We start from the raw sequence: 18,378 nt of genomic DNA, 5'->3' as shown, positions 1-18,378 counted from the left end.
ATCCCATCCATCAATCCAGCATCCTCTTTGACTTTCTACCATCAGGCAGGAGACTACGATGCATAAACACAAGAACAGTCAGGATGGAAACAGCTTCTTCCCCCAGGCCATTAGGCTTCTGAACTCCCTGCCACATCACCTTTGAAGTGTCACTGGTTGGTCTGTTCCATACCTTACAATATTTAACTTACGCACTTAGTTTGTTGTTTATGTGATTCTCTATAGATTTTATTCTTACCTTCATAAGTTATTGTATAGCATGTGTGTTACGTGTACCACTGTGCTTTACACCCTGGTTCAGAGAAACATTGTCTTCTTTCTATATACATTATATAGTTATATACATGTACTTAGTTAAATTACAATAAACTTGACTTGGCTTGACTTTGCATTTGAGATTTTTGAATTTTCTCCTGTCCTGTTTAGAAAATAGTCTTTTCCCTCCTTCTACCAAAGTGCACGGCCATATACTTTCCAACACTGTATTCCATCTGCCACTTCTTTCCACATTCTCCTAATCTATCCAAGTCCTTCTGCAGACTCCCTGCTTTTTCAACACCACTTGCCCCTCCACCTATCTTGGATTATCCACAAGCTGGGTCACAAAGCAATTCTGCCAACCAAACAATTGACATACAACATACAAAGAAGAGGTCACAACACAGACCCCTGTGGAACACCACTAGTCACCAGCAGCCAATCTGAAAAGGCTCCCTCTATTCCCACTCTTTGCCTCCAGCCAGTCAGCCATTGCTTTATCCATATTAGTGTAATACCCTTGTTTAAGACCATGCTTTATTGTATTAATAGTTATGCTGTTGAGTATTTAATTTTCTGCACATTTCTCAAAATGCAATGTGTTCCTTGAATCACATTATACAATCGGGTATTTCTTTTTTTCCTGCTTAAAATAACAATTCAGTTAAGTTATGTTTTTTGTAATAGCCAATAGGAGTTGTCTTTTATCCCATAAGATGCCCCGAAACATTGTAGAGGGATCAGGGGAAGCCATTTGCTGAAGAGAGTGCAGGAGTTTTGGGGGAAGGAGGAGAAAGGAGAAAAATGGAAATGGACAACAAACACAGCAGAAGAACATTTGGAAGGACAGATACCGCTGTCGGAAAATCCTCATGCAGACAATGATCTCACAGAGAATGTACAGATAGCTTTTAATTAGCTAGTTATCACACAACCTTTGAGCCTGTCCAATGCTCTGTCCTTGGACATTTTGTGGATATTTATTTATGCTTCACTTGGACTGAGTTTCAGGCAGAATTTTTTGGTATCTTGAGTGATCTAAGTGAAGCAAACCAGACTGATTATGCAACAGTGAACTCTAACAATATGTACACACTATGGGACTAATATACATGTAATGGGCCCTTTTTCTTTATTTTGTTTGTTATAATTTAAAATGTTTTGTCAATACAATTTCAATCTAGGTTTATACTGGTGTGAGCTAAATTATTGCTTCCTAGTGAACAATAAATTTGAACGGGTATGTCGGTGTTCACACAAGTGATAGCCTCATCTTCCCTTAAAGGGACATTCAAACTGTTATGTTCGTGTTTACCCAAATCATATTTACCCACAGTGAAGACAGATGCAAAATACTTATTCAGTTCATCCTGCATTCTATTTGTCCCATTACTACCTCTCCAACATCATTTTCCAGCAGTCTGATATCTACTTTTGCCTCTCTTTTGCTCTTTCTATACTTGAAAACAAAGCTTTTAGTATCTTATTCGATTTTATTGGCGCATTTACACTCATATTTCATCTTTCCACTCCTTATGTCTTTTTTAGTTACCTTCTGTTGATTATTAAAAGCTTCCCATTTCTCCACCTTCCCACAAATTTTTGCTCTATTATATTCCTTCTCTTTTGTTTTTATGTTGAACAAATACTTAAGTTCAGATACTGGTCCAGACTCCCACAATGGAAAAGTTCAGATTCAAGATGAAATAGAAAAATGTTTCCAATCAAGTTTAATAAATAAGACTTAAAAGCAGATTAAGTAATTTCAAAGAATCAAAGAATTTCATGACATAGGAAGCCAGCCAAAGTGGATTTTCATTAATCCCTTTTCTCAGTTCTTTTCAAGTTCTATTGAAAAGGTTCAAAGGAACATCTAAAAACAAGCCTGATGCATTCTGGAAACAAGTCCTTGGACTGATGAAGTTAAAATAGAACTTTTTGGCCGCAATGAGCAAAGGTATGTTTGGAACAAAAGGGTGCAGAATTTCATGAAAAGAACCCCTCTCCAACTGTTAAGCACAGGGGTGGATCGATCATGCTTTGGGCTTGTGTTGCAGCCAGTGGCACGGGGAACATTTACTGGTAGAGGGAAGAATAAATTCAATTAAATACCAGCAAATTCTGGAAGCAAACATTACACTGTCGGTAAAAAAGCCGAAGATGAAAAGAGGATGGCTTCTACAACAGGATAATGATCCTAAACACACCTCAAAATCCACAATGGACTACCTCAAGAGGTGCAAGCTGAAGGTTTTGCCATGGCCCTCACAGTCCCCCGACCTAAACATCATCGAGAATGTGCGGATAGACCTCAAAAGAGCAGTGCATGCAAGACAGCCCAAGAATCTCACAGAACTAGAAGCCTTTTTCAAGGAAGAATGGGAAAAAATCCCCCAAACAAGAATTGAAAGACTCTTAGCTGGCTTAGCTTCCAATCTGCGCCTTACAAGACCCGACGTAGGCCTCTCATGTTCTGAGTCGATGTTCACTCCCTCCCTAGCTGGCTACAAAAAGCGTTTACAAGCTGTGATACTTGCCAAAGGGGGTGTTACTAAGTACTGTCATGCAGGGTGCCCAAACTTTTGCTTTGGACCCTTTTCCTTTTGTGTTATTTTGAAACTGTAAAAGATGGAAATAAAAAAAGTTTTCTTGCTTAAAATATTAAAGAAATATTTAACTTTAACTTTATGCCTTTTGGAAGTCAGTTCATCTTTTACTTGCTTAGCTATTCACAGTAACAGAAATTTTGACCGGGGTGCCCAAACTTTTGCATGCCACGGTACAACCCTATTATTGCACTATTGCTAACTAAGATAGAGTCACAAAATGATGAAGCACGACAGCCCAGAAACAGGCCCTTTGGCCCACCTAGTCCAGGCTGAACTGTTTTTCTGTTAACAATCCGCTCCTGGATCATAGCCTTCCCATCAATGTAGAGTATCATGCAAAAGCCTCAGGCACCCTAGATTTTCTTTATATGGTTTCAGATGCTATGACCTCCACAAGGCCTTGTTTTCAACATCACTGAGGCTGTCTGGGATTACCTAGAGAGACAGAAGCAAGCAAAGTTTCCATAGTCTGCAGAAGAACTGTGGCAAGTTCTCCAAGATGCTTGAAACAACCTTTCAGCCAATTTTCTTATAAAACTGCTCAACAGCGCACCTTAGTGTTGATTCAGCTTTAAAGGCAAAGGGTGGTCACACCAAATATCAATTTGACGTGTTTTTTTTTACTGCTTATTGCTCTTTATAGTATCTTTCTGATATTTAGAAACTTTTCATCTCATTATTTTTGGAAGTATCTTTACTTCACAGAATTTTTTTTTTACATGTGCCTAAGATTTTTGTGCAATACTTTACTTACCTAAATTTCAATTGAATGTTGAAATCAAATATCCATCCACTACTTCCTCCGGCAGCTTGTTCCACAGTCACCACTCTCTGAGTGAATAAGTTCCCACTGAACATTTCACCTTTCACCCTTAGCCCATGGCCTCTAGCTCCAGTCTCACCCAACCTCAGTGGAAAAAGCCTGCTTGCATTAACCTTATCTGCACTCCTCATGATTTTGTATACCTCTATCAAATCTCTTCTCATTCTTCAACGCTCCAGCAAATACAGTCCTAACTTAATCAAACTTTTCCTAAAATCGAGGTCTTCAAATCCAGGCCATATCCATTGTAAAAGTTGTAAAATTATTCAGCTCGATCTTCTGTGTACTCTTTCAATCTTATTGATAACTTTCCTGCAGGCAGGTAACTGAAACCGCACACAGTACCCCAAATTTGGTCTCGCCAACATCTTATACAACTTCAACACAACATCCTAGTCAGCAGAAAACTCTGTAAGTTGGGTTAGACATAACCTACCATGCACAAAGCTATGGTGACTATCCCAATTGAGGCCCTGTCTATCCAAATATATAGAATACATCTCAATAATTTACCCACTACTGACGTCAGACTCACACCTATAACTTCTCGACTGATTCTTAGAGCCTTTCTTGAACAATGGAATAACATTATCTATCCTCCGATCCTCCGGCTAAGGATGTTTTAAATATCCCTGTCAGGAATCCTGCAATTTCTGAACTAGCCTTGCACAAAGTCCAAGGGGACATCTCGTCAGGCCTTGGGGGCTAATCCATCTTAATTTGCCTCAGGACAGCAGGCATCTCCTCTTCTACAATTTGTATGTGGTCCAGGACTTCAATGTTGTTTAGACATAGTTCTATAGATTCTGTACCCATCTTCCAAGTAAATCATAATTCAAAATCATAAAATGAAACCATAATTTCAATTGTGTTCTCAATCAAAAGCAAGAAAATCTAGATAAATAAATGGAAGGTTTTCCAAATCTGTATTTAAACTTGACTAAATTAACTGAGTGCATTTCATGAACAGACATTTAGAGAAGTGTAGTTAAGAATAGCCAAAATGAAAAAATATTGTGCCTTTGTATATGAATATTTTTAGAGAACTGCCTTTGATAATAGTGGTCTGAGATCTGGAGAGACAAGCATAGATCACCAATTTTGTTTAAGTTATCCTGAAAGCTAAAGTAAAGTTTGCAATTGGTCAGTTATAGGCATAGAGTCATACAGCACAAAAGAGACCCTTTGGCTCAATTTATTCATGCTAACCAAGATGTCCACTTAGTCTTGTATCACTTAACCACCTCTGCAAACCTTTCCTATCCAAGTACCTGCCCAAGTGTATTTTAAATATTGTTAAAAATAACAACAGTAAACTACTAATAACTCTGATTGCTATCCCTACTGTTGTGTTATGGTCCTGATGCAGGCTTTCCACCTGAAAAGTCAATAATTCCATATTCCCCTGCAGATGCTTCTTGACCCAGTGCGTGCTTCCAGCTGTTTGCTTGTTGCTCGAGATTCCAACAGCTGCAGTCTCTGGCATCTCCCTCTGCTCTATTATAGTGCTCTCTACAGTATTGACTCATGATTTTCTTTCTAAATCAAGCAGAATATCAGGCTGTCAAGTGGAAAAAGTCACTTGGCACTGCACCAGTCTTAGAATCATAATGTTGAACAGCACAGAAACAGACTCTCAGCTTCATTGCCGTCCATCAAACTCATCTATATTAATCCCACGTGTCAGCATTGCCTCTGAAATGTTATTACTGCCCCTGCCTCCATGACTCCCCTCTAGCAGGTCACTCTAAATATCAGCAACTCTTTGTATGAAAAATTTATTACCTAGATCCTCTTTAAACCTCCTTCCCCTCACTTCACACTTGTCCGAGTTTAATTCCATTTCTCATTCCTTCGCTCATCTTCAGAGCTGATCAATATCCATTTGTATCTTCAGACAACCTTCATCACTGTCCACTATACCATCAACCCAAATTTGGATATTATGCCACCTGCAGCCTCTTTGATGGTTATCATAAATGGAGGACCCATCTCTGGTTCCTGTGGCATACTACTGGTCACGGGCTGCCAAACTGAAAAAACAATACTCGGTATCACAAGGTTTTTCATGTATAAAGCCTTTCTGACTATTCCAATTAAGTCTTTACTTATTCAAAGGCAAATTAACCCTAATTGGCAGAATCTCTTCTAATAATCTTCCCACCGCTCACCAGCCTATACTCCCACGCTGCATTTCTTAAATAAAGGCATATTTGCATTCCTCCTGTGCAGAATCAGTGTACAAAAATCTCTGCCAAGTCCCAACAATCTCTTCCCTTGTTTCCCATTAATAACCTGGGACAGGTCTGGTCAGGCCCCAGGGATTTATTCACCTTTATGAATTTCAGAAACTTCAGTACTTCTTCATTTCTAATGATAAAGTGCACCAAACCATCACTGTTCCCTCTCCTGAACTCACAAGCTTCTATGTCCTTCTTCGTGGTACATACATATCAGCAGAATATGTTAGACCTTGCCAATTTCTCCTGATTACAACATCAATCTTTTAGGGACCTTACTCTCTCCCTAGATCCCTTTTTGTTCTTAGTGTACTTATGGATTCTCCTTCACCTTATCTGCCAGGGATATCTAATACATGAAAAAATTTGCAGATGCTAGAAACCCAAAGCAACACACAGAAAATGCTGGAGGAACTCAGCAGGTCAAGCAGTGTCTATAGAAAAGAGAAAACAGTTGACATTTCGGGCCAACCCTTCCTCAGGATATCTAATGCCCACCTTTGGTTAAGTTCAAGTTTAATTCATTCAACCATACATGAATACAGCCAAACGAAACAGTGTTACTCCAGGGCCAATGAGCAAAACACAGTACCAACAGTCATACATTGTACAAGGCAAATATGGCACATATATATAGCAAGCACAAATGGGATATCAGTAAAATACAGTCCCGCAAAACACAAATATAGTCCAAGACCCTGAGTCCATGAATGTTGCAGCAATCAATAACTAAACAGTTTGACTTCTGCCAAGCTAACGCTCATAGGCAGCACTGATTCTAGCTTGGACACCACACCACAACACCTCCGGTGGAGTGCACCAACTCAGACGCCTCTCTCCTGGGCGGCTGTGTACAAGCGACACCACGGCTTGAGACCTGGTCCTTTCTACAACCAAGGCCGTGCTGCTAACCCCGCTGTCACCACCATCGCTTGCCAATATTAACAGTGTCCAACAGGGCGTTGAGATCACAAGAAAAGTGACGAGGACAATCATTCGCTGTTAATTTTCTCATTGCATGTATTCCTACATCCCTTATGCTCCTCAGGGAAATGACTTGCCTCATCTCTCTATAGCTGACTATTGCCTCAAATAGTACAGCACAGGAGCAAAGCTCTTCAGCCCCTGATGAAGAACTAATTAAATTAGTAATCAAGTGCCCAGCTAAACTAATCTCTTTTGCCTTCACAGTGTCCATATCTTTCCACTTCCTGCAAACTCATGTGCCTATCTATGAGCCTTAGATCAAATTTGCCTCCGTCAACACCTCTGACGGCACGTTCCAAGCGTTATGAAACATGTAGTAGGAAACCAGGATAATGCATATGTACACATGATTAGTATAAACACATAAATTTATACTGAAAGAACATATCCCAGACATGTAGTTGAGAAACATGAAATGATTAATGTAGTTCAGGTGAAAGAAATAAGTAATTAAGTCAATGCAGTGACCAACCCTGTATGCACACAGATTCTGAAACAATTAAAAAGCAAGCAAATAATTGGAAGTCAGGAATTAATTGTGAGAATGGTAAGATGTCTTCAAGATCAGAAGTTGCAAGAAATAGTATTACCAAGTAAAAATAGGTTGTTGATCAATAAAACTTACAAAGACATTAGAGCTTGTGAAGAGACCAATTCACTTTTACACACTTCTACAGACAGTGGGTTGTGACCTATTTGTGCCCATCAGCTCTCTTGGCATTGCACTGAAAGCAACAATTGGAAATTATTTACAGAGGTTATCAATGAGGTATAAACTTCAGCAAGAAAACAGGTCTTAGTGCAGCAGAGCAGAATTGATAAAAAGGATTTGGGAAGCAGGTACAATTGCAATATTTAAAAGACATTTGGACAATTTGGACAGGAAAAACTTAGAGGGAATTTGGCCACACATAAGCAATTGGTTCTAGCCCACATAAGCAACTTGACTTGCAGGACAGGTTGGACTGAAAGCCCTTTTCCCACAGTGTATAATTCAAGGATTTAATGAATCTACGATTACAAGAGAATCCAAATGAATGGAGGAGGTGAAGAATGGTTAGGGTTAGGGTTAGGGAGCCAATGGAGGAGCCAAGAACTGGCGAATGGAACAAGTGTGAAGTTAAACCAGGACAGGAATCTACACAGTAAATTGCATGGCCCAGGAGACAGCTGTAGAACTGAGAGTCCCAGGAGTACAAGTACATTGCTTCCTGAAAGTGATGACACCAGTAGACAGCGTGGTGGAGACTTTTCAAGTATCCCTTCATTGGTCAGGGCATTGATTACAGCAATTGGCACATGAAGAAGAGGTTCACAGGATGCTACTGGATTAGAGGGCTTGAGTTACAAGAAGAGACTGGATAGGCTTTGGCTGTTTTTCACAGGAACGTAGGATGCTGAGGAATGGCACAGTACTTTTTCCAATTTTCTCTGATCAGCGTCACTTCTACAGACCCTCTTGTGTCCTCAGTTCCTCTTTAAAGCTTTCCCTTCTCAGCTTAAACTAATGCCCTCTAGTTTTAGACTCCTCTAGTCTGACTGACAATCAACCTTACCCCTGTCACTTATGATGGTATAAATCTGTCAGCATCCTTTGCTCCAAGGAAAACAAGCCCCACCCAATCCATCTCTCCTTATACCTCACGCCCTCCAATCCCAGCAGCATTCTTGTGAATCTTTTCTGAATTCTCTCTATCTTAATGCTTCTTTCCTGTAGTATAGTTAGATTAGATTAGACAGTGAAATGCGTCATTTGTGTCAACAACCAACACAGTCCGAGGGTAGGCTAGGACAGACCTGCTTCTGGCACCAATGTAGCATGCCCACAACTTACTGATCCATAAGTCTTTGGAATATGGGAGAAAATCGGAGCAGCCAGTGGTGATCATGAGGAGGATGTAAAAATCCCTTACAACCAGTGGCAACAACACTGGCATTGTAAAGCATTATGCTAACCACTTCTCTAGCGACCAGAATTGCACATAATACTCCAGGTACAATCTCCCCACTGCTGCAGCATGACATCATAGCTCTTGTACTCAGTGCCCTGTCTAACAAAGGAAAACATGGCACGTGACTTCTTCACCACCTTGTCCAGTCCTGTCGCCAGTTTCAGGAAACTATGTACTTGTAACCCTATATCACTTGCTGAACTACACATTCCTCAGAGCCCTGTGCAGGTCCTGCCAACTTTAGAACTACTCTGAGGAATAACACCCTCCAACGTATCACTTTTACCTTAACAGTATGCAGCTTCAGAGAGGGGGACAGGAACAGGCAAAAGAGGAAATGAGGAAAAACAGAGTATGTGATTTGGAAGGACAGGGGATTGGAGGAGTTAGGGAGGGTGAGGGAAAAAAAGAGGACATCTTCCTTTTCATTCCCATCACCATACACTGCTGAAGGTTTTGTCCCACAGATATTCTTGGGGGGGTGGAGTGAGGGCAAGTCAGTAGCTATAATTTACTAATAATCCATCAATGGGTAATTTAACTGATTTCTTGCTAATCCTGTACAGCAACCAGGTTAACATAAAGCCAAGTATCCCTCACACACAGGTAAGCTAGTTGTCAACATAGTTGAAATAGGGAAGAAAGAATTTGAGAAAAACTTTTAATGAATAAGTAGCTCCAAGGAAAAAATCAGATTGAATTTCAGAAAAGCTTCCATTTTATGTTTTCATTTTACCTTGTCCCAATAGCATGTGAGATCTTGTATGTGAACTGAATACTCATTTTCATGGCTATTCACATCTTCACTGGGTTTCCTAATTTCTTCGAGAATCAAAAATTCCTGTTAAATTCACAAAACACAAGCGAATTACTAATAAATGTATTTATATTGCCAAAGAATATTTGAAAAACATAAAATAATTTTAGACAAAAACAGAGAATTCCAGTAACAGAGAGAATTTCTGTTTCTTTTTTCAAGTTTTCTAGCACATGCAGCATTTTGCTTTGAAGTAAAAGCTGAATGTAAAAAATACTGAAGCTGTCAGGCCTACACAGGCAGGTATCTTCCAGCTTTCACCCAACTAACAAATGTCATGTGCTAGTGGTTTTCAACTCATCACCTGTAGCCTATTTAAACCCAGCTCTCATCCACAGCCCTTGTTCACACATCGAACCAGCCAGCCTCAACCAGCTGCTCCTAGTCTTCAGTTAACTTGTTGCCCTGTCGTGTTATGTATCCATTCTCTCTTGTTCCTGATAGAATAGATGAACCGTGACTGTCAGTGACAGCTGGGTTTAAACAGGCTGCACAGGTGATGAGTTGGGAATGAGTGGCAGGTGACCCCTTTTAGCTGGGCGCACACTGGGAAGTGCCTATCTGTGCAGGTCTGACAGGGACCTGTCGGGAAATATACAGGAGACTTGACACAAATGCAGAGCAGTGGAAATAATATAGAGGTGGGTGATCACTTTAATCATAAACTGCAAACTACCAAGCCACAAGGGGCCACAAAACAAGACAGAACAGTATTTAACCCTATGAGTCAACTGGTTGAGGCTGGCTGGTTCACTGGGTGAACAAGGACTATGGATGAGAGCTAGGTTTAAGTAAGCTGCAGACGATGAGTTGGAAATGAGTGACAAGTGACCCCTGTTAGCTGGGTGGAGATTGGGAAGTGCCTGCCTATGCATGCCTGACAAAAATGAAACAGATTTAAGCAAATACAATTTATTAAATTTGCCTGTATAGCTGTTCATAAAAATTCTGAATTACAATTTGATACCAATTACAGTGTTACTTCAGTAAACTCAACCACTGCTTGTGTGCTTCTTGTGGTCTATCTACTGGTTAATCATTCCTGCTCTACCTAAAAATGGCCAAGTTTGAAATGACCACATCACATAGTTTTATTTCTTTATTTATTTAGAGATACTGAGCAGACAGGTCCTTCCAGCACGAGTGCCCTGCTCAGCAACCCCCCCCCCCCCCCCATTTGATCCTAGCCTAATCATGGGACAATTTACAATGACCAAATAACCTGTAGGTCTTTAGAACATAGGAGGAAACCAAAGCACCCAGAGAACACATGCAGTCACAGAGCCGACGTACAGGCAGCGCCGGAATTGAACTCCAAAGTCCACCCGAAGCTGCAACAGCTTGGCGCTAGCTCCTATGCTACCACTGGCACCCACCCTCAGCTCTCCACTTAACTAAAATGTTGCTCCATGTCCAATATCTGAATCCTGCATTTTTATCGGTGGGCAACATTGCCTGAACATGTTGTTCTGGATGAGAGAAACATTCTGTATTTCTCATTTGGCACAGGAAGTACATTCTGTGTGACGAATAAATCTGTCAAGCCTCTATTTACAAGAAGAATTAATATGCAACTCCTTGCCCAGGTCATCACTTACAAAACTCCTGTTTTCCTGGTTAAGTAGGTTATCAGTTACTAATTTAATTTTCTGTTTATGAAAATGAATCTCTCCCTCATCAGTAATTTCCCTTGCACAATAAATTCCTATCTTTACATTCTATAAAAGCTGCACTCTGTGCTACACATTCTGTTTGAACCATTTTAAAGGGTAGACAGTGACCTTGTGTGGATATCCTTGTGCTGAAAAGAGATCATAAGCTTAAAATCAATGTTGGAGCCACACAGAAGTAACTTCAAGCAGCACTCCTTCAGTCAGTGGAAACCAGAGCATTTCTCTTCAAAACGACTAGATTAATTCAAAACTACAAATCTGAGATTAGTGAATTGTTAGATAAAGCTATTTAGGTCATGGAATCGAAGAAAACGAGAGTTAGGATAAAGGTTAGCCAGCATAAATGGAAAGTCAAACTGCCTATTCCAACTGCAATGCTCTTAATAAGGTATTTTTATAAACTATTTCTCCAAACTTCTGCTCACAAAATATTCATTATATCTTCACTGCCGTAACTTGTGCTGTATTTGTTTTCTGCATAATATCTTTTATCATATCCATGAAAACTCAAAAGCAATAAATTTGCATTTGTGGAGAAGAATTACAATGAAGTTTTATTTTCAATACTTGACATACCTTTATCCTTCTTATGCTGATCATTCCCTCAGAAGCAGTTTGAATAGCTGCTGGGAAGAATAAGGTGACTGTGAGTCTTACAGCACTGTACAGTGACACTGTGACAAACACACGGCTTGCTGTGATAGTGTTGCCAAGTAGCACGTACACCAGGAAGGTAAAAAATAATATTATCTTGCTTGCTACAAAGAATGAGGCCATGTTCAAGCCACGCAGGTAAGAGCTTTGTAGAACCTTGGCAATCTCCTTCCTGAAATATAGAAAACATAACCATTTGTCTCCCTCAAAATAACTTATGTAAGTTACTATTAAAAGGATTATTTAAGATCTAACACTCAGCAGAGGAACTGTACTATTAAGTTAACAAAACTACATTTTTTTTAAGAAATCCATTTGTATTTCAGCAATGCTTTATCCACTTTAAGTACATACTTGGGTTTATTAATGAGAGTGCAAGCATTTCATACTTTATGAGCACAACAAAACCTGCTCCATCCATAAGGACACAAAATACAAACCTATTTACTTACATCATGTTGCCGACTCCCCATGACAAAACCAATTCCATAAATAATCCAAGAACACTTTCTACAAAACTACAAATACCTGTACAAGCTGTGGGCAACATGGTGACACAAGTGGAGTTGCTGTCTCACAGCCTTAGAGACTAGGACCGATCACGAACTCGGCTCATGTCTAAGTGGAGTTCGTACATTCTCCCTGGGACTATCTGGGTTTCCTCCAGGTTCTTCAGTTTCCTCCCATCCCAAAAACACGAAAGTTGGTTGGTTAACTGGCCACTCTAATTTGGCCCACATGTGTGAGCAAATATTAGAAACTGGAGGGCGCTGGTGAGAATGTGGGTGGAATAAAGTAAAGCAGGAGGTATAAAGTAAAACATTCGATAAAGTCTATCAGTGGTTGATGGTTGATGCATACTCAGTGAGATGAAGGGCCTGTTGCTGTGCTATATCTCTCGAAAATTATTTTCTTTCTTATTGTCTTCATTCCATGTCCTTCCTTAACCCTCTCCTTCAGAAGCAGAGCTATTTATGATCACTGCTGAGCCTTCCTCATCAATCATCATGGTGTTGAACTCAAACAGACTTCTATCTTTTTTAATCCAAGGATCAGAAAAATGCCAATTTAGTAAAAATATAATATCTTTCTAGTCTGTTACATATCCAGTTTCTACCCATACTGGCTTCCTGGTTTTCCCTCCAACATCAGCTGATTGGCCACTGTAGATTCCCCCAGTACTGATGAGTGGCAGATACTGAAAAGTGCTGATGAGAATGAAATGGGATTATAGTACTTGTAGGATTAATGCAAATGGTGTTCAAATGTTGGTGTGAACTCGACGGACTGAAAGCATGCATTCCCGTGACCTATGTAATGGAGGTACAGTACTACTATGCACCTCAATGAATAGCTTCTGTGCAAGGAAGTGATTCATTTAAGGCAGCGTTTCTGTATTCATGTTGGGGGGATTCTAGACAGCTTTCTGCAGGAACAGAGCACAGAAACTTCAGAGTTCTGTGAACCTGGATTCACAGACTTTCCTGGTTGATAGGAGACTAGGCACTGAGATCAGAACACGAAGTATGAAATAAAAAAAGAACAGAAAATGCAGGGGACATTCGGTGGTCAATGTATGAGATCAGTTCAGTCATATGGGTAGAGGTTCCTGGAGCACTAAGTACCAAGACAGAGTGCAGAAAGAGATTTCATGGCCCAGAAATACTGGAGTATGGCATGCCATCTCCACTTGCCACTATCAGCCCACATTTACCTCCCAGAAGGAGCTTCCACAAATCATTGAGTAAAGCTCTGCAAAATGCCAGGGCCTTGCTTGAGGGACTTCATCCATATGAGTGAGCAGAACAAGCCTTGCCTACAAAATGAGAAAGCCACAGATAAACAACAAAGCTGTTTCCTGAACTTTGCCAGCTGACACTATCAATAGTTTTGTTAAAGCTACTGAGCTTTCACATTGCTTTCCAAATTCCTGGTTTTGGATTTTCTAATGTGACCTTAATTAAAGAACATTGCTGGGTACAGCAGCCAAATGCTGTGGCTTTCAAGCTTAAATGTTTGCTACTGAAATCTATCGCAATGTTCCACAGCTGTCTCCACTTCATCACATGGTTGTGACTTCAGGAGCCAGCCCTCAAAGGGCATGTGGCTAATACAAGCACTACTGTGGCAAACTCCAGTGCGCCTGTGACAGCGATGGCAAAGGACAGCATAGTAGTTGGTGAGGCAAGAGATTCTGAAGCCAGTTTTACTGACAGCATTTTGTCTGAGGAGGCCAATTTCAGGACAAAGGTCCTATATGGCCAAGACCGTGGAGGCTCCCCAAGACAACAGTTACTTGGAAAATTTATGCCAGGAGTAGATTTTTGGCATCTGGATAGTCCATAATATTTTGGGGAACACCGCAATGCTAAAAAATATGTCTGTGCCTGTTTTTCCTCATTCTCAAGATGAAGGAAGTATAGGTGTCTTTTTTTCTTTTGCATTAAGGTCTTGCTTTGTCAGATTTTTTTGCCACAGTGAGGTATAATTTATACTCTGTGTTGTTATCTGTACCCACATACCTTGCAATGGTGCTGCAAGCTTTTCATTACACTAAAAAACTCAGACCCTGCGGGAGGAAGTGCAGAAATTGCCGGGGCTCTAGCAGAGATACATAAATCATCTTAAGCATCGGGTGAGGTACCAGAGGATTAGAGGATAGCCAATGTTGTTCCACTGTGGGCAGAAATAAAATAGCAATGGGGCGGAGCTAAGATGGCATGAGACAGTGATTTCTCCAAGCTCATATGCAGTAACAGCTTACTTCTACCTTTAATGTTTCTCTTTTCTCTTTTTAAAGTAGATGGGGTTCTATCAAAGACCCTGACTGAGAGCTACACTCAAACTTTGGTTCTTTGCAGTGATGGGACCCACTCCTGGGGGGTCACCAACCAGCCGTATTTCAATATCCCAAGGATGCAAGCTCCCACGAGTGGTTGGTCAAGAAGGTTCAGTCACCCTGCATTCAAGATGAGGTAGTAAACTGGATTGGACATTGGCTCTGTGGGAGAAGCCTGAAAGTGCTACTAGGTGGTTACCTCTCTGACTAGACTAGTAGTGTGCTGCAGGGATCGGTGCTGGGTCCATTCTTGTTTCTCATCTATATCAATGATCTGGATGATAATGTGGTGAACTGGATCAGCAAATTTGCGGATGACACCAAGACTGGGGGTGTAGTGGACAGAGAGGAAGGCTATCATGGCTTGCAGTGGGATCTGGACCAGCTGAAAAAATGGGCTGAAAAATGGCAGATGGAATTTAATCTAGACAAGTGCGAGATTTTGCATTTTGGTAGGACCAACCTGGGTAGGTTTTACACAATGAACGGTAGGGCACTGAGGATTACAGAAGGACGAAGGAATATGTCCATAAAAATGGTGCACAGGTAGACAGGGTCATAACGAAAGCTTTGGGCACTTTGGCCTTCATAAATCTAATTAGGAAATGGGATGTTATGTTGAAGTTGCAAAAGACATTGGTAAGGCCTAATTTGGAGTATCGTGTGCAGTTTTGGTCACCTACCTACAAGAAAGATGTAAATAAGGTTGAAAGGGTGCAGAGAAAATTTATAAGTATGTTGCCAGGTCTGGAGGACCCAAGTCATTAGGAAAGATTGAACAGGTTAGAACTTTATTCCTTAGAAGGTAGAAGATTGAGAAGAGATTTGATAGAGGTATATAAAATTATGAGGGGTATAGATTGGGTAAATGCAAGCAGGCTTTTTTCACTGAGGTTGGGTGGGACCACAACCAGAGATTATGGGTTAAGGGTGAAAGGTGAGAAGTTTAAGGGGAACATGAGGGGAAATGCCTTCACTCAGAGGGTCATGAGAGTGTGGAATGAGCTGCCAGCACAAGTAGTACATGCAAGCTCAATTCCAACGTTTATAAGAAGTTTGGATAAGTACATGGTTGGTAGAGGTATGGAGGGCTATGGTCTCGGTGCAGGTTATTGGGAGTAGGCAGTTTAAATGGTTTGGCATGAATTAGATGACAAAAGGGCCTGTTTCTGTACTGTACCTTTCTGTGACTCCATGAATCTCACCATTCTTGTGCACATGACATTAATCTCAAATTGACAAGTAAAGTGAATGAAGGTTTTATTTTTTTAAGATTTAAAATTCAGTATTTAAGACTATTTAATGCAATTTCCAGAACAAAAATGTAAAGGATAACGAAATAATTGTTACTTGGGATCCGTGCAGCACAGCAAAAAAAAACACATCATAGACAAAAAAACAAGGCAAGTACAAACACATAAAATAGCATATATGCATAGACTGTTTGTACGTCCATAAAGCAATGTTAGACACAGCAGCGTCTGTACATCAGGTGACTCTAACAGGAATTGATAGTGGTGACGGGGGGTGGGGTATTGTCCAGTGGGCTAGTGGGTGGAGGTGAAGATCAGCTTTGTTGCTTGATGAAAGTAACTAGGTTTGAGTTTGGTGATCCTGGTATAGTCTCCTCCTTGACGGGAGTGGAAAAAACAGTCTATGAGCAGGATGGGTGGCATCCTTTAAGATATTGCTGACCTTTTTACAGCACCTTTCAGTATATATAAGAGCATAAGGCATAGGAGTAGAACTAGGACACTTGGCCCATCGAGTTTGCTCCATCATTCCAACTTGGCTGATTTATTACCCCTCTCAAACTCATTCTCCTGCCTTCTCCTCGTAACCTGACTAGCGCCTGATAAAGCCTCAGCAGCACGCCCTAGCTGTTATATACTATTCATATCAAAATGAATGCTAAGACTGCTTTTGCCTTCCTTACCACAGACTCAGTCTGCAAGTTAACCTTTAGGGAATCCTCTACATGGATTTTAAAGTCCCTTTGCACCTCTGGTTTCCCTGTTTAGAAAACAGCCTATGCCTTTCGTCCTTCTACCAAAGTGCGTGGCCATACACTTCTCTGCACTGCATTCCATCTGCCACTGCTTTGCCCATTCTCACCATCTGTCCAAGTCCTTCTGCAGATGTCCTGATCCCTCAACAGTATCATAGTGGACTAAAGACCAACAGAAGGCAACTAAAAAAAGCATAAAGAGAAAAAGATGAAATACAGAGGTAAGCTAGCCAATAATATTAAAAGAGGATATTAAAATACTTTGCAGATATAAAAAGAATAAAAGCAGCGAAAGTGGACTATCTCATTGTCTCTTCATAAGGCCTTGGATCATCTGGACAACACAAATATGTCCGTTAAAATGCTGTTCATTGGCTACAGCTCAGCATTTAACAAAAATCATTCCTATAGTTCTAATCGTAAAGCTCCAGACCCTGGGCCTCTGAAACTCCCACCGCACTGGATCGTCGGCTTCCTAAGGATAAGACCACAATCTGTGCGGATGGGAAATAACACCTCCACCCTCCTAACAATCCACACTGGCACACCTGAGGGATGTGTGTTTAGCTGACTGCTCTACATTTTCTACACCCACGACTGTGTGGCTAGGCGTAGCTCAAATACCATCTATAAGTTTGCTGATGATACAACCATTGTTGGTAGAATCTCAGATGGAGACGAGAGGACATACGGGAGTGAGATATACCAGCTTTTTGGATGGTATCACAGCAACAACCTTGCACTCAACATCAGTAAGACCAAAGAGCTGATTGAGGACTTCATATAGGGTAAGAGGGGGGAATACACATCAGTCCTCATAGAGAGATCAAAAGAGGAGAGAGTGAGCAATTTCAAATTACCGGATCTCTGAGGACCTAACCTGGACCCAACTTATTGATGCAGCTACAAAGGTGGCACGACAGTCACTGTATTTAATTCGGAATTTGAGATTTGGTATGCCTCCGGAAAAAGAAAAAAAATTCTACTTATGTAACATGGAGACCATTCTAACTGTCTGGTATGGGGGGGGGGGGCACTGCACAGGATCAAAGTAAGCCGCAGAGAGTTATAAACTTAGTCAGCTCCATCATGGGCACTAGCCTCCGTAGCATCCAGCACATCTTCAAGGAGTGATGCCTCAGAAAGGTGGCATCCATCATCAAGGACACCCAACACCCAGGTAATGCCTTGTTCTAATTGCTACCATCGGGAAGGAGGTATAGAAGCCTGAAGGTACACACTCAGTGATTCAGGAATAGCTTCTTCCCCTCTTACATAAAAAAGAATCCAAATTACAAAGGGATCATACTCCGTATGAGAGGATACATAGCTCAGAGAGAAGCCACTTTGCCATTTGTTCGCAATCTTCATCCTAACCTTCCTCATCTAAAACACTCTATTCCCCTTTCCCTCAAATGCTTGTCCAACCTCCTCTTCCAAGCAGGACCTGCCAGGTTCAGACTGATTCAATATGCAGCAGGGGTAGGGGTCTGCTCTTGGGCTCAGCGATCCCTCTAG

At 40.9% G+C, this 18,378-nt stretch overlaps 1 protein-coding gene across 1 annotated transcript in view; it reads right to left on the bottom strand.

The window, feature by feature from the left end:
- Window positions 1-18,378, bottom strand: part of abcc4 (ATP binding cassette subfamily C member 4 (PEL blood group)) — a 338,193-nt gene that overhangs the window by 211,789 nt on the left and 108,026 nt on the right. Inside the window, exons 8-9 of the mRNA XM_072258740.1 lie at window positions 11,936-12,185; window positions 9,606-9,710 (exon numbers count right to left, since the gene is read on the bottom strand). Coding sequence (XP_072114841.1) covers window positions 9,606-9,710; window positions 11,936-12,185 — 355 coding nt within the window. The remainder of the gene's footprint in view (window positions 1-9,605; window positions 9,711-11,935; window positions 12,186-18,378) is intronic.

The sequence above is a fragment of the Mobula birostris genome, chromosome 5, assembly GCF_030028105.1.
Source record: "Mobula birostris isolate sMobBir1 chromosome 5, sMobBir1.hap1, whole genome shotgun sequence".
Classification (NCBI taxonomy): Eukaryota; Metazoa; Chordata; class Chondrichthyes; order Myliobatiformes; family Myliobatidae; genus Mobula; species Mobula birostris.
The sequence above is the reverse complement of the archived record's forward strand: the minus strand, read 5'-3'. Positions and strand labels throughout refer to the sequence as shown.